Source organism: Barbus barbus (genome assembly GCF_936440315.1).
Source record: "Barbus barbus genome assembly, chromosome: 22".
NCBI classification, from domain to species: Eukaryota; Metazoa; Chordata; class Actinopteri; order Cypriniformes; family Cyprinidae; genus Barbus; species Barbus barbus.
Window position 1 is genome coordinate 16,910,955 of NC_136750.1, and position 13,852 is coordinate 16,924,806.

Below are 13,852 nucleotides of genomic sequence, written 5' to 3' on the forward strand. Positions count from 1 at the left end.
AAAACTTTCTATTCAGGGACCATATATTGTATTGACTCAGTGTGGTATGGAAACAGCTCCAATCACGACTGCAAAGCACTACAGAGAGTTGTGCGCTTAGCTGAGCGCATCTCAGGGTCTGCTCTCCCCTCTCTGGAGGACATCTACCTCAAACGCTGCAAAAATAGAGCTGTTAAAATAATCAAGGACTCAATTTGTCCGAGAGGGTCGGGCTCAAGTTGAAACCTCCACCGCATCCTGAACCCTCAAGGTTGGACGATTGGTTTCTCGGGGTGGCTCGCGCTGGTTCTCAGGGCCCCACCCCGGTACATTTCTTTCCGGAGGTGCATGATGAGCTCACTGGATCGTGGACGGCACCTTTGACTGCCCGAAATCGTCCCGGTGGCTCGTCCTCCCTCACTACCCTCGACGGTGGGGCAGCGCGGGGGTATACGGAGATCCCGCTGGTGGAGCGGTCGGTTGCGATGCAATTGTATCCAAATAACGCTGCCACCTGGCGTGGGAATCCGTCGCTCCCCTCCCGGGCCTGTAGGTACTGGTCGGCCCTGACCGGCAGTGCTTATTCGGCCTGTGGGAAAGCTGGTTCCGCCCTACACGCTATGGCGTTGTTGCAGGTTCATCAGGCCAAGGCACTGAAAGACCTGCACAAGAGTGGGCATGACCCAGAAGTTCTCAGAGAGCTTCGTACCGCTACTGACCTCGTGTTACGAGCGACGAAGGTCTCTGCGATGTCCACTATGGTAGTCCAGGAACGCCATCTCTGGCTGTGTCTGGCCAACATGAGGGAGTCTGACAAGATGCGGTTCTTGAATGCCCCGTGTCCCAGACCGGCCTTTTCAGTGGCACAGTGGAGAACTTCGCCCAGCAGTACTCCGCTGCACAGAAGCAGACTGAGGCCATCAGGCACATCCTGCCCCGGCGTGCAGCTGCTGCCTCCACCTGGCTGCCGGCGGCAGCGCCTCAGTCTACTCACCCCCTGCCGCTGCCCCCGCTCCCGCGAAGCAAACGTAGCAGCGCCATGGAGCCGGTCGCAGGGTAGCCGCCCCGCCCGTCCAGGTCCCCGCCAAACCTGGTGGCAAGCGGAAGAGCAAGAGGCCCTGAGACGGGCGACCCTTCGGGCTGTCCCTGTCGCCCCGTGTCTTCACGAAAGCTGCGGAGGCAGCCCTTGTTCCCCTGAGAGAACAGGACGTTTGAATTCTCAACTACCTCGACGACTGGCTCATACTGGCTCAGTCTCAGGACCAGTTGTGTGAACACAGGGACTTGGTGCTCTCGCACCTCAGCCAGTTGGACCTTCGGGTCAACTGGGAAAAGAACAAACTCTCCTAGACGCAGATGATCTCTTTTCTCGGTATGGAGTTGGATTCGGTCGATCAGACAGCACGCCTCATGCAGGAACGTGCTCAGTCGGTGTTGAACTGCTTGAATACATTCAAGAGCAGGACAGCGGTCCCACTGAAACAATTTCAGAGGCTCCTGGGGCATATGGCAGCTACGGCGGCAGTCACGCCCGCTGGGGCTGCTTCATATGAGACCGCTTCAACACTCGCTCCATGGCTCCCGAGGTGGGCGTGGCAATGCGGCACTGAGTCACACCAGCCTGCCGCCAAACCTTCACCCCGTGGTCAGACCTCTCGTTTCTCCGGACAGGAGTGCCTCTGGAACAGGTCTCCAGGCATGCTGTGGTTTACACGGATGCCTCTACCACCGGCTGGGGGGCCACGCTCGACGGGCTTGCAGTATTGGGGGTTTGGACGGGCCCCGAACTGCACTGGCACATAAATTGCCTAGAGTTGCTGGCAGTACACACAAGACGCACTTGCGAGGCAAGCACGTACTGGTCCGCACGGACAACACTGCGACCGTTGCATACATCAACCGACAAGGTGGTCTACGCTCCCGTCGCATGTCGCAACTCGCCCGCCACCTCCTCCTCTGGAGTCAGAAGCATCTGAGGTCGCTTCGTGCCATTCACATTCCGGGCTTGCTCAACCGGGCAGCCGACGAGCTGTCCCGAGCTGTGCTCCCCGGAGAGTGGAGACTCCATCCCCAGATGGTCCAGCTGATTTGGAGATGTTTCAGACCCGTGCAGTTGGCCTGTTTGCATCTCTAGAGACCTCTCATTGCCAGTTGTTTTACTCCCTCTCCAAGGGAACACTCGGCACGGACGCACTGGCACACAGCTGGCCGCGGGGCCTTTGCAAGTATGGGTTTCCCCCAGTGAGCCTTCTCGCACAGACACTGTGCAAGATCAGGGAGGACGAGGAGCAGGTACTGCTCGTGGCGCCGTACTGGCCCACTCGGACTTGGTTCCCAGAACTGATGCTCCTCATGACAGCCCCTCCTTGGCAGATGACTCAGAGACGGGGCACCTTATGGCACCCGTGTCCAGACCTCTGGAAACTACATGTCTGGTCCCTGGACGGGACACGGAGGTTGTAGGTGACCTACCCCAAGACGTAGTTGACACCATCACTTCAGCAAAAGCACCGTCTACAAGACATGCTTATGCCTTGAAGTGGAACTTGTTCATCGAATGGTGTTCTTCTCATCGAGAAGACCCGCGTAAGTGCCCGATCAGAGTCGTACTGTCCTTCTTGCAGCAGGGGTTGGAGCTAAGGCTCCATCCACCCTTAAAGTCTATGTGGCTGCAATTGCTGCCAACCACGACACCGTGGACGATTCGTGCCTAGAGTTTGGGCCAGCTGACTCCCAGGCAATCCTGAGGCCCCAGCCTGGCTAAGGTTACCACTACTCCCTTCAGGGACCAGGTGGGGAACCTGCAAGCGCTGCCCTCAGAGGAGTCAGACCCAGCCCTAGCTTTGCTTTGTCCCGTCCGAGCATTGAGATGCTACGTTGATAGGACGTGAAGCTTCAGGACCTCAGACCAGCTCTTTGTCTGTCACGGAGACCGGCAGAAGGGGAATGCCGTCTCCAAGCAGAGGATGGCCCACTGGATAATGGACGCCATCACCCTGGCTTATCAGGCACAGGGTGTGCCCTGCCCGTTCAGCTTGAGAGCCCACTCTACTAGAAGTGTTGCATCCTCCTGGGCGTTGACTCGTGGCGCCTCGCTGGCAGATATTTGTAGAGCTGTGGGCTGGGCGACCCCTAACACGTTCGCTAGATTCTATAGCCTTTATGTGGAACCGGTTTCCTCCTGTGTTCTCACCTCAAACGGGTAGAAGCACTGAGAGGCTCCGTTTTCGGGTCGGCTTGCTAAAACTGTTCCAGAGAGTCCGTAATGTAGACCCCGTTGAGCTCCCCCGTCCCCTCGGCAGCCAGACGTGGTGGAGCGGCTCACTCAATGAATCCGTGAGAACCGGTAGAGGGCTGGGGTCCATATGTAGAGACCTAAGTGGATCTCATATGTGTAAAGTCCACGGTATAGCCTCAGAGCCTGTGTAGCCCCGGCAGACAATCACCCCTAATCTTCCATATGCACCTAAATGGTTGTTCATATGCATAAGTGCTTCTGAACCTCCTTCGGGAAGGGTGGGCTTCCGCAGCGTTTTGGTTCCAAGTTAACGGGTACGTTTCCCAGTGTTATCCAGTCTTACTGAGTGGGTAGTGCCATAGCAACAGTAACTGGTCTTCTTGTGGTAAGCCCTGACCTGCGCCAAAAAGTAGGGGCGCAGGAGGCTTCCACAGGACACTGGAAGGGGCAGTGTCCTTGGCCCTTTGGTAGGGATCCCAATTCGTTGGTCACCTGACGTGACTCGGAGTGACAGACTGAAAGGGAATGTCTCAGTTACATATGTAGCCCTCGTTCCTTGAAGGAGAGAACGGAGACGTCACATCGCCACGGCTGCTGTACCACCGCTATGTGGCCGGGTCATCAGCTCGGCTCCGAAGCGAAAACCTGAATATGCGCTGCACCTGCTGCCTACTTATACTCACGCTGTGATCAGTGGCAGCTGGATGCAATAATTGCATGCCAATGTGCATTGGCTCGTTTAGATACACTCGTAGTGGATTGGTCTCTCTGACATCTCCGTTCCCTCCTTCAGGGAACGAGGGTTACATACGTAACCGAGACGTTTTATTAAAAATAATAAAAAAGTTTAAAATAAGAAATATATTCAAATTGTTAAGTTTATAGTCACTGTGATACAGTGTATGTAAAGTTGCAATTGCAAGACAGATAGGTAACGCTTCACAATAAGATTTGATTTGTTAACATTAGGTAAGCACATTAGTTAGCATTGATTAACAATAAACAATACTTTCACAACAGTTAATAATCTTAAAGGGAAAGTTCACCACAAAAAAAAAAAATTAATTGTCAACATTTACTCACTCTCAAGTTGTTCTAAACCTGTATACATTTCTTACAGCTGTTAAACACAAAAGAAGATAATTTGAATAATGTATGTAAACAAACAGTTGAAAGTAGCCACCGACTTCTATGCTATGGAAAACAAATACTAAGTCAATGGCTACTGTCATTTGTTTGGTTAACGACATTCTTGAAAATGTCTTCTTTTGTTTGATTTGGTTAGTTTCAGAGGGTGAACTATCCCCTTAATATTAATTTCAACTATTAATAATACACATTTTTTTAAATCAAATGTGCATTTCTTAACATTAGTAAATGCTCTGCAAAATGAACAAGTTAGCTCATTTTAGCTAATGCATTGTTGTGTTACCATAAAATCAAAAAGTTGCGATTGTGAGATATAAAAATAAATTTGTTGAGAAAGTCATAATTATTAGATAAATTCACAATGCGTTCTGAAAAATAAAGATTCCGCTTGTCCTTCCGCCCTAGCCTGCGACATCAAAGCGTGGGAGTTCGGCGGGATCGCCGCGAGTCCCTCAAATCCACTGCCATCCGCGGTTCATCCAATCCCACCGTTTGTGGGAGATCGACGTCACCGTCCGCGGCTAATCCAAGCCCAGGTCCAATGGATCCAGTCCACATCACGGCCAGGAGTGCCATGCCATGTCCCCAGAGTCATGGTTTTCAAGTCTTGTTGTGCCTACAGGAAAAAAAAATTCACCTTGTCATGTCGGTCTTGTCCACGGAGACTCGTCGGGGGCCTCTCCTGTCGCTGAGGTGGAAGCGGTTGCTGAGGGACCCTGTGAGGGGCCCCTGACTCCTTGTCATGCCCAGAAGAATCCTCCTCTTCCAAGCCTAGCCCAGGAAGGCTTCCTGTTCCTGTGGGCAGTCCTGTTTTGTCTAGCCCCGGAGGGCTCCTGATACCCTGTAGCTGCCCCATGGATTTTTTTGGGTTGGGTAGAAGGGTTCCAGCTGTAGTGGCCGGGCCGAGTGGAAAGAGGCAACGGCCACAAGGACCACCCGCCATGGCCTCCTGAGCCCCTTGCTCCGCCATGGCTTCCGGAGCTCCCTGCACCGCCATGGCCCCCTTAGCTCCAAGTTCCGCCATGGCCTCCGATCTGTCTGTTCCAGAGCGCCCCCGGTGGAATTGTTATGGCGTTGTGTTCCTGCCTCATGCTTCCATATTTAGTTTGTTTCCTGTCCTTGTTAAGTGTGATTAGTTAATTCTTGTCCAGCTGTGTTTGTTTTTATATATGATTATCCTGTGTATTTATAGTCCTAACTTTTCAGTTAGTTTGGGTCTGGTCTACTCGTTACTCCCCGGTGTATAAGTCTGTGTCTACCTTGCCTTGTCTTGCCCTGCCTTGTTTGGAGTCATTAAAGACTGTTATTTGAGTTTACACCCTCATCTCGTGTCTGTATTAAACAATCAGCTTTTGAATATTTTTTTTTTTTTTATGTTCAATACCAGTTAAAGGGATAGTTAAGCCAAAAATGAAAATTGTCACTTATTGTCACAATTGTTGTTCCAACCCTATATGAGTTTCTTTCTTTCTTCTGTTGAACACAAAATAGAAAATGTAGGCAACCAAACAGTTGATGGTAGCCATTGACTTCCACAGTGTTTGAACACCTTGAGGGTGAGTAAATTATGATAATTAAATTTTTGGGTGAACTATACCCTTAAGCTCAAACGACAGCATAATTTGTGCTATGTTGATTACCACACATAAAGCAAATATCAAGGTTACAGTAGCTGCGTTTCCATTACCCTTCAGATTGTAAATTGAAATATCAAATTAAAAATAAACCTAATAGAAACACGTCAATTTTGCAAAAACTCCAATATCACAGTTTTTATGCTCACATGAGGTTGTTTTTCAGGCAATTCAAAAAAGGATTATATCACAAAACTGCAATGGAATTTTTTTCCCAGATTTACAGGTCACATAAGTCACATGATCATTCTTTAATCAGAATCAGAATGAGTTTTATTGGCCAAGTATGTTTACACATACAAGGAATTTGTTGTAGTGACAGAAGCTCCACAGTGCAACAGAAAGACAGCAACAGGACAGGACACAGATAATAAAATACAAATATCCAAATAGGCAATGTACAAAGCAGCAAAAACACAATATAATAAATATATATATATAATATAGACAACTAATGTACTATAACATCCAAGAAACACCTCATACATGGCCGGAACAATCCCTTATTTACACTGCACAAGTCTGCAGCGTATTACAGCTCCGACACGGTCACATTTCAGAAGCGTCCCAGAAGCGACTCTCTGAGCTGCTTCACTAAAGATACACGTATACGTCTCCTTCGATTAAAAATAATATATGTAAACCTACAAACATCCATCGCCATGACTTATCGCGAGAAGAAAAAATGACGTTTTAGTCGCATAACATCAGTTAATGGAAACACCTTCAATTTGCAATAGGTTTTTATCGACATTTATGAAATATGGCAAAAGTTGTGCGCAAATCTGTAATGGAAATCCAGCTAATGAGACACAATGGAAATAATGGGGAATTTCTTTGAGAATTTAAAAACAGAAATTTGAACCTTATTATTTTATAAAAACACTTACATTCTTCTGCATGCATCACAAGAGAAGTCTTACGCAAATTTTTTTTTTTTTAATTTATGAATGTTGTAAAACTTGCACAAGAAGTGATGCGTAAGCACAGAGGACCACAGTGTGCACAATATGCTGCTGTTTATGTTAATGCACATATAACAGTTGTCCAGAAGCGATGATTTATTTAAAGTATTATTATTTTTCTCACACATGCCTATCATTTCAGAAGACAATGATTCATCAACTTAGGTCATATGGATTACTGTCACGTTTGTTTTGCGTAGTTTTTGAAGCGTCAACTTTGAGGGACTGATTCAATTGCATTATACAGACTCGCAGAGATGGATTATCTCTCAAAAATCTATTTGTGTTCACCTGAAGAAAGAAATTCATATACATCTGGCATGTCACGATGAGAGTATTTTCATTTTTAGGTGGAGTATCACTTTAACCGTAATTTAATCTAGAACATTGCTTTAAATCAAGATGAGTGAGCCGCACGTTAAAGTTACCGTTTATTCCAAGCTAACTTGTAATTTACCACCCCTTGATATATGGGTAGGATTTGTTTTGCATTTTATGTGATTAACTACAGTTTTTCCCTGAAAAACCCATAATGGGTAAGGTGTCCAGTGACCTTTGGTTCTCCTTATGTTGAAACTAAGATATCCACTATGGCTGCATATTTGCTTTGCTTACTAAATTTCACATCAGTGAGCACTGGGCCTTGTTAGGGGTCATTTAGGGACTGGGTTTTGCTTTTAAGATGAACGCAACCAGTTTTTATGAGACAATTTCAGCTTGATATTCTTGTTAGTGATCCACTCCAGTTCATCCCATGCCATCTGGGGTTTGTTCATAAAATTTTACGACATGTCTCGATCTCCGAGTAAATATACACTTTCCTCTCTTGCATGGCTCATTGAGTCTCTCCGCCAAGACCAACAGGGATTCGGTACTCATCGCTGCACATGCTGGAAAAGACAGCATTGTGTTTCTGCCATAACACACGCACACCGTGCTGTTTAGCTTGCGAACTTTTGTACTCGGCTCACACATTAATTTGTTATTTGCTCTTGTCCAGCATGTTTATCTGTCGGGGATGTTGGACTCCGGCAAGCATACAGATAATAGCTTGTGAGAGAGAATAAGATAAGTGCAGGGTTCACAATGAGGGGTGTGTTTGTCTATCTATGTGTGTTTTTAGTGTGTGTCAGTGAGAAAGCAAACAGTGTGTGTTTGTGTGACGGAGGATGAGTGGGTGAGCGGTGATCTACTATAGTGTTTTCCAGCAAAATGGGTGAGTCATTTACATTAGGAGCATTTTTAAAAGCTGTCTGGGATTTCTGTATCATCGTTGTCTTTGGCATATTCTATGCAAATACCAAACATAAATTAAATGGTGGCGGTGAGTCAAAACTAACTAAATGTGATTGGTGGGCTTTTCAACAAACACTAGCAGAACTTTTTCTTAGGTGTAAGGGGTAAACATATAATCTTCTCTGCTATCTGCTTCAGAATGGTAAATAAAAAATTGTTTTCCTGTATAAAACAATAAACAGGAATTTAAAGGTTTCCATGGCATTACTTAGATTATCGTTGGCCCATACTGAAGCTGTATTATAATACAGACCAATTACACCAGGGTTCAAGAAAAAGAATGGAGAACCGGATGAGTTTCAGGCTAGTTGACAGAACTGTCACTTGCCTTTTTGGGCCAATGTTGCAAAAATGAGTTGTGATTGTCTTGAAAGCATAAGTAAGAGTGTCAATAAACATCAGTAATGTTTAGCATCATATGCCATTGTTTTCCACTAAACATTTTTTTTAATGAATTTATAGCTATGCAGCTTGCTGCAATAAATTAGTAAATAAATATTTACAAAAAAAACATTTTGTAAGGAAACTAAACATGTAATAAATACATAACATATACATAAAATATTTTATAAATATATATTTTATTTAACAAATGTTTAATAAATAAATATGAAATCAATGAATCAGTCAATCTTTTTAGTGCTGCCACAAAAAATTGAAAAACTACTTGCCCTACAGAACAAAAGAGAGCCCTGCTTATGATACTGTAATGTCAGTGTTATTGTAGTATTACTTATATATATCTGTGTGTGTGTGTGTGTGTGTCAGTGTGTATCAGTTAGTTGCCAGGGCAGCATTTCTACCTTTTGTTTACTTTAAGTTAAGTTTAAGTTAAGTTAGGTTTAATTTAAATATATTTATTTTATTTAAATCTATTTCAATTGCTGAACGTAATTTGTAATACTTTTTTTAAAATTAACAATAACAACACTTTTTTGTGTGTGTAAAATTGTTGATCTTAATATTGATGTATTGTTTCACAGATACATTTTATTTGTATGTCTACTGGCAAGGGTATGTCTGATATCTTGATACACTTGGAAAATACCTGCAGCATTTTGATCTTCTTTGAGATGGATGTGCTTTAACCTTGATCTATGAACGAAAAAATAGTCACCTGCTGTTCCATAACTAATAAGCCACTGATGCATGCATTAGAGACGAAAAGAAAAAAACTATCACCCACTCAACACTGCGACTCCAATCACAGTCAGCTGAATCAGTCTGTCTGCAGTCGGCTCCAACAAAAAGCTGTGAAGTGCTCTTGGTGGAGACAGTGCTGTCTGTAACAGGCTACCGACAGGGCTCAGTCAATACATGCCACAGCCACTGGAGAGAAACTAAATGAGATTTTCTCTCGGGCTCCTTTTAACTCTTCCTTTTTTCTCTCTTCCTCCCTCCCTTCTTCCATCAGTAGCTTCCTCTCAGCCGCTTTCCACCCCCTCCATCTGCCGTACTGCCACTTTGACAAGCCGTGACAGTTGTCAAATAAGGAAAACATGTTGGAGGTGATGTTTTTTGAGTTCCTTGTCAAAGGAGCCTTTATCAGGCTGTTCTCGAATATCTAACAGGGTTGTTTATAATAGTAGGAGTGTATTGTGAAGCTGAAACATAGGTTTGCTTTTAGCACCTTGGCTAAACGCAGCTGCTTTTTAGGGTAGCAATATGAGTGTGTAAGTGCGTGTGTATGCTTATGTGTGTGTGCTTTGTACTTATTCAGTGCCATGGGACGAGATGTTGTCACAGTGGCTTTGCTGTCTTCCTTTTAACTGCTGGCAAGAAGCCTGTGAGGTCTACCTTAGGGCCAGGCCTAAATTTAAGTTTGCCGCTCACAGTCCTAATCAGTAGCATCAAAACAACCATTAACTGCGGATCAGTCTGCCTCTCACGACTGCCAAATCCCAGTGGACGCCACTCATAACAGGGCCAAAGAGAGAGAATCACACAGGAGCATGTCCCTTTAGCCCATGTATCTGCACTGCTACAAGCCAAAGCTAACAATCACTCCTGAGCCCTCACTGCACACACACACATGCATATATACACATATATATCAACTCAGTAAATGCAGCTGCATATCGATTGAACTAATAACAAATCTGAAGACGTATTCACAGAAGTCACATTGCAATGAACTGAAGGCACTTTGAACTGGGAAGAGCACATGGTTACCAGTGCAATTGATTTTAAGTTGAAAAATCACAAACTCTGGAACGTTTTTTCAAAAACACATGACCGATAACTGCTTATCTATATGCATGGGTTTACTTGGTGAACGTGAATATAAACGCATTGAAAATGAAATCCATTTATATCAGTACTAACCTATTTAACTTACTAAATTTTTAAAGTGTTTTAAAATATATTAAAAAAACAGCATAATATAGTGTTAACACTTTACTTAAAGCCTTTGTGTATAATGCATTATAAAGGGTTATTAAAAGGTACAATGCCTTATAATTATTCATAATGTGCATTGTAATACATCATATCTTGTCATAAATAATTATAACCGAATTTAAAATGTTTAGTGTAACAATGATTTGATACAGTGTTATAATGTATTAACTGTTGTTACAATTATGAAATTGTACAATGCATTATAAGGCGCATTACAAGGCATAATTAATGCATTAAAACGTCTTTTATAATGCATTATAAATAAAGGTTTTATGTAAAGTGTTACCAAAATATCTAATGCACAGTATAAATGTTTATATACATATGTATATTATTTCCAATATACTACATTCAAAAGTTTAGGGTCAGTAATAGATTATTTATTTATTAATTAACATTTATTTATTAATTAAAATTTACATTTTTTAATCAGCAAGTGTGCCTTAATATATATATATTTTTAAATATATTTAAAATAAATACTGTTCTTTTGAACTTTCTATTCATCAATGAATTAAAAAAAAAATAAAAAAAAGAATTGGTAATAAGGAGTGTTTCTTTCTTGAGAACCAAATCAGCATATTATAATGATTTCTGAAGGATCATGTGTCACTGAAGACTGGAGTAATGGCTGCTGAAAATTAAATTTGAACAATATTTGATAATCAAATAAATTCAGCACACAAGACTTCTATCAAAGACAAAAAAAATCTTACCAACACATATATATATATCTGTATCATTATGTACAATACTTCTTCTTTATCTGTATATCACCATGTGCATGGGGGTTGCCTGATCATCTGACATGTCACACATTCCAGAGCATGTGCTGCTTAATAATATATAAAGTGGTTTCCTACATGCTGTGCTTGTTTTAAGTCACCCCAGTCTCATTCTTGTTACAAAATGAAATAATTTAAATTTAAATTAATATTTCATGACTATTTTTCTTTGTTTGTTTGTTTGACAACTAGCCATGACATAATATACATAATGGTACAATATACAGTCATTTTTGTTTTACTACTATGAATATAATACATTTGACCTCTAACTTTAGCACTATTCTAATTCTATTCAAACTACTTGTTTTATTTAAAAAGAAAAAAAGTGCCTCTAACACTAGCATTCTCTATTCTTTGCCTATTAAGTCTACTTATTTTCTTTTAATTTATTATAAATGACTCTCTAACATACCGTTCTCTATTCTTTGTGTATTCTATCTACTTGTTTTCTTATTATAATTTTTTTTTTTTTTTTTAAACTTGCTACGTATATTGTGTTAGGCTAACCTAGACTTGGCACAGCACTAACATATCATTGCTCTTTTGTTGGTTTTGATTGCTTCTATCGCCCTCATTTGTAAGTCGCTTTGGATAAGTGTGTCAGCTAAATGCAAATAATACTTACACTACTGTTCAAAAGTTTGGGGTCAGCAAGTTTTATAATTCTAAGTAATAGTTTTATTCAGCAAGGGAGCATTAAACTGATCAAAAATGACATTAAAGACATTAAAAAGAAAATATTTAGCAAGGAATCCTCAAAAATATATCACAGTTTACATGATTAAGCAGCATAACTGTTGATGTTTCTTAAACACAAAATCAGCATATTAGAATGATTTGTGAAGCTTCATGTGACACTGAAGACTGGACTAATGGTGCTGAAAATGCAGCATATTAATAGCACAGGAATAAATTGGATTTTAAATTTTTTTGCTTCTGAAAAGATACACATCAACAATGTAAGTACTGAACTTACATTTTAATGAGTTTTCTTCATTGTGTAAATAAATCAGTGAAGCGAGTGGTTAAACAAAATTATAGTCTTTAGTTAAAGAGTTATGATGATAGGGGAGGGGTTCCTGAATGGTGTTTTGGGAAGGCCATCTGCTCCTGTTCATGGTTCATTAAACAAGCTACTGGGGACGGCCGTTTGCCCTGAGAGCAACAGGTATAAAAGGACTCTGTCCCACCCTGTGAGGATAGAAGCCACTTGACTTTTTCAAACTAATGTCACAAGAGACCCGTTCAGCAGTGTCCTCCACCCTCTCTTACTTCCTTCTTGAATTTCTAACTTATAACAGAACGTGAAAGAACCTAAATTTCACCAAACCTGCTTGCATTTAAGCCCAAAACTCGGTCAGTGTGTATGTTATTGGACAAATAATACAGGTATATTTTTCCTCTTACCTTCCCAGGTGTCCGTAGGTGTATTGTGAATCTGCAAGCAGTAAAGCGATCTCCCCTTGCGTCATAGAAATGGCACACTCTTCCAGGGCCTATGCATGCAAAACAGTCACATTTTAAACTTTAGGTAACACATATAGATTTTACTTTACATACATTGATTTAGTCTCAACAAGAAGAGCTTAAAGGAAGCAATGCTTATTTGCAGACTTTTAAGGCTTTAATGCAGTCTGAAGTGTCTAAACAAGTTGGCAAACAAGACTGACCTTACTAACTTTTCACCGAAAAGTGAATCAGCAAGGAGGTGACTTTTTCCCAGCCTTGGGTAAACACATACAGAACTCAACATGTGAAAACACAGGTTTAATCCCTATGGAAAACTCAGCAGGCAGCAGGTGCGAGGTGATAGGCAAGATGCAGGCAGGTGTTCCAAGGCTTCTTATGAGTGTGTGTGTGTGTGTGTGAGAGAGAGAGAGGGTGTGTGTGCGGCTGCCCCTCCTCTGCCTGTCTGTGTGTCTCACCTGGTTGACATCTCCCTCTCCGATAATGAAGACCAGCTTGCAGTCTTTCTCCACCACGGTCCTATCCTCCAGCACACCCTGCATTTTCAGTGTGACCTCTTGACCCCAAGCCGGAGTCAGGACATTCTCGGGACTGGCCTGTAACACCTTCTTCCTTAGTAGACGGTCATCTACAGGCAGTTGGGATAGTGGAGGGAAAACAGGGGGAAAGAGATCAACAAGACCCTGAAGCTATAGTGTCAAACTTGGGGATGTGGTGTTAGTGAAGCTGGTTGACCAAGGAGGTCTTTCTGGTTAAGCAAGTTAAAGGGATTGTTTTTTCCGAAATGAAAATTCTGTCATCATTTGCTCACCCTCATGTCATTCCAAAACTATATGTCATTCTTACTTCTGTGAAACACAAAAGAAGATATTTTATAGAATGTTTCAACTGTTTTTCTCCAAGTAATGAAAATCTATTGGGTCAAAAAACAACATC

The 13,852-nt window shown here is 42.6% G+C and overlaps 1 protein-coding gene across 2 annotated transcripts in view; it reads right to left on the reverse strand.

Moving 5' to 3' along the window:
• The window catches only part of LOC306888605 (peptidyl-prolyl cis-trans isomerase FKBP8-like), a 54,967-nt gene that overhangs the window by 39,456 nt on the left and 1,659 nt on the right, over nt 1–13,852 (reverse strand). For both annotated transcript variants that reach the window (XM_079447033.1, XM_079447034.1), the window contains exons 2-3: nt 13,375–13,544; nt 12,857–12,945 (exon numbers count right to left, since the gene is read on the reverse strand). In XM_079447033.1, the coding sequence (XP_079303159.1) occupies nt 12,857–12,945; nt 13,375–13,544 (259 nt within the window). The remainder of the gene's footprint in view (nt 1–12,856; nt 12,946–13,374; nt 13,545–13,852) is intronic.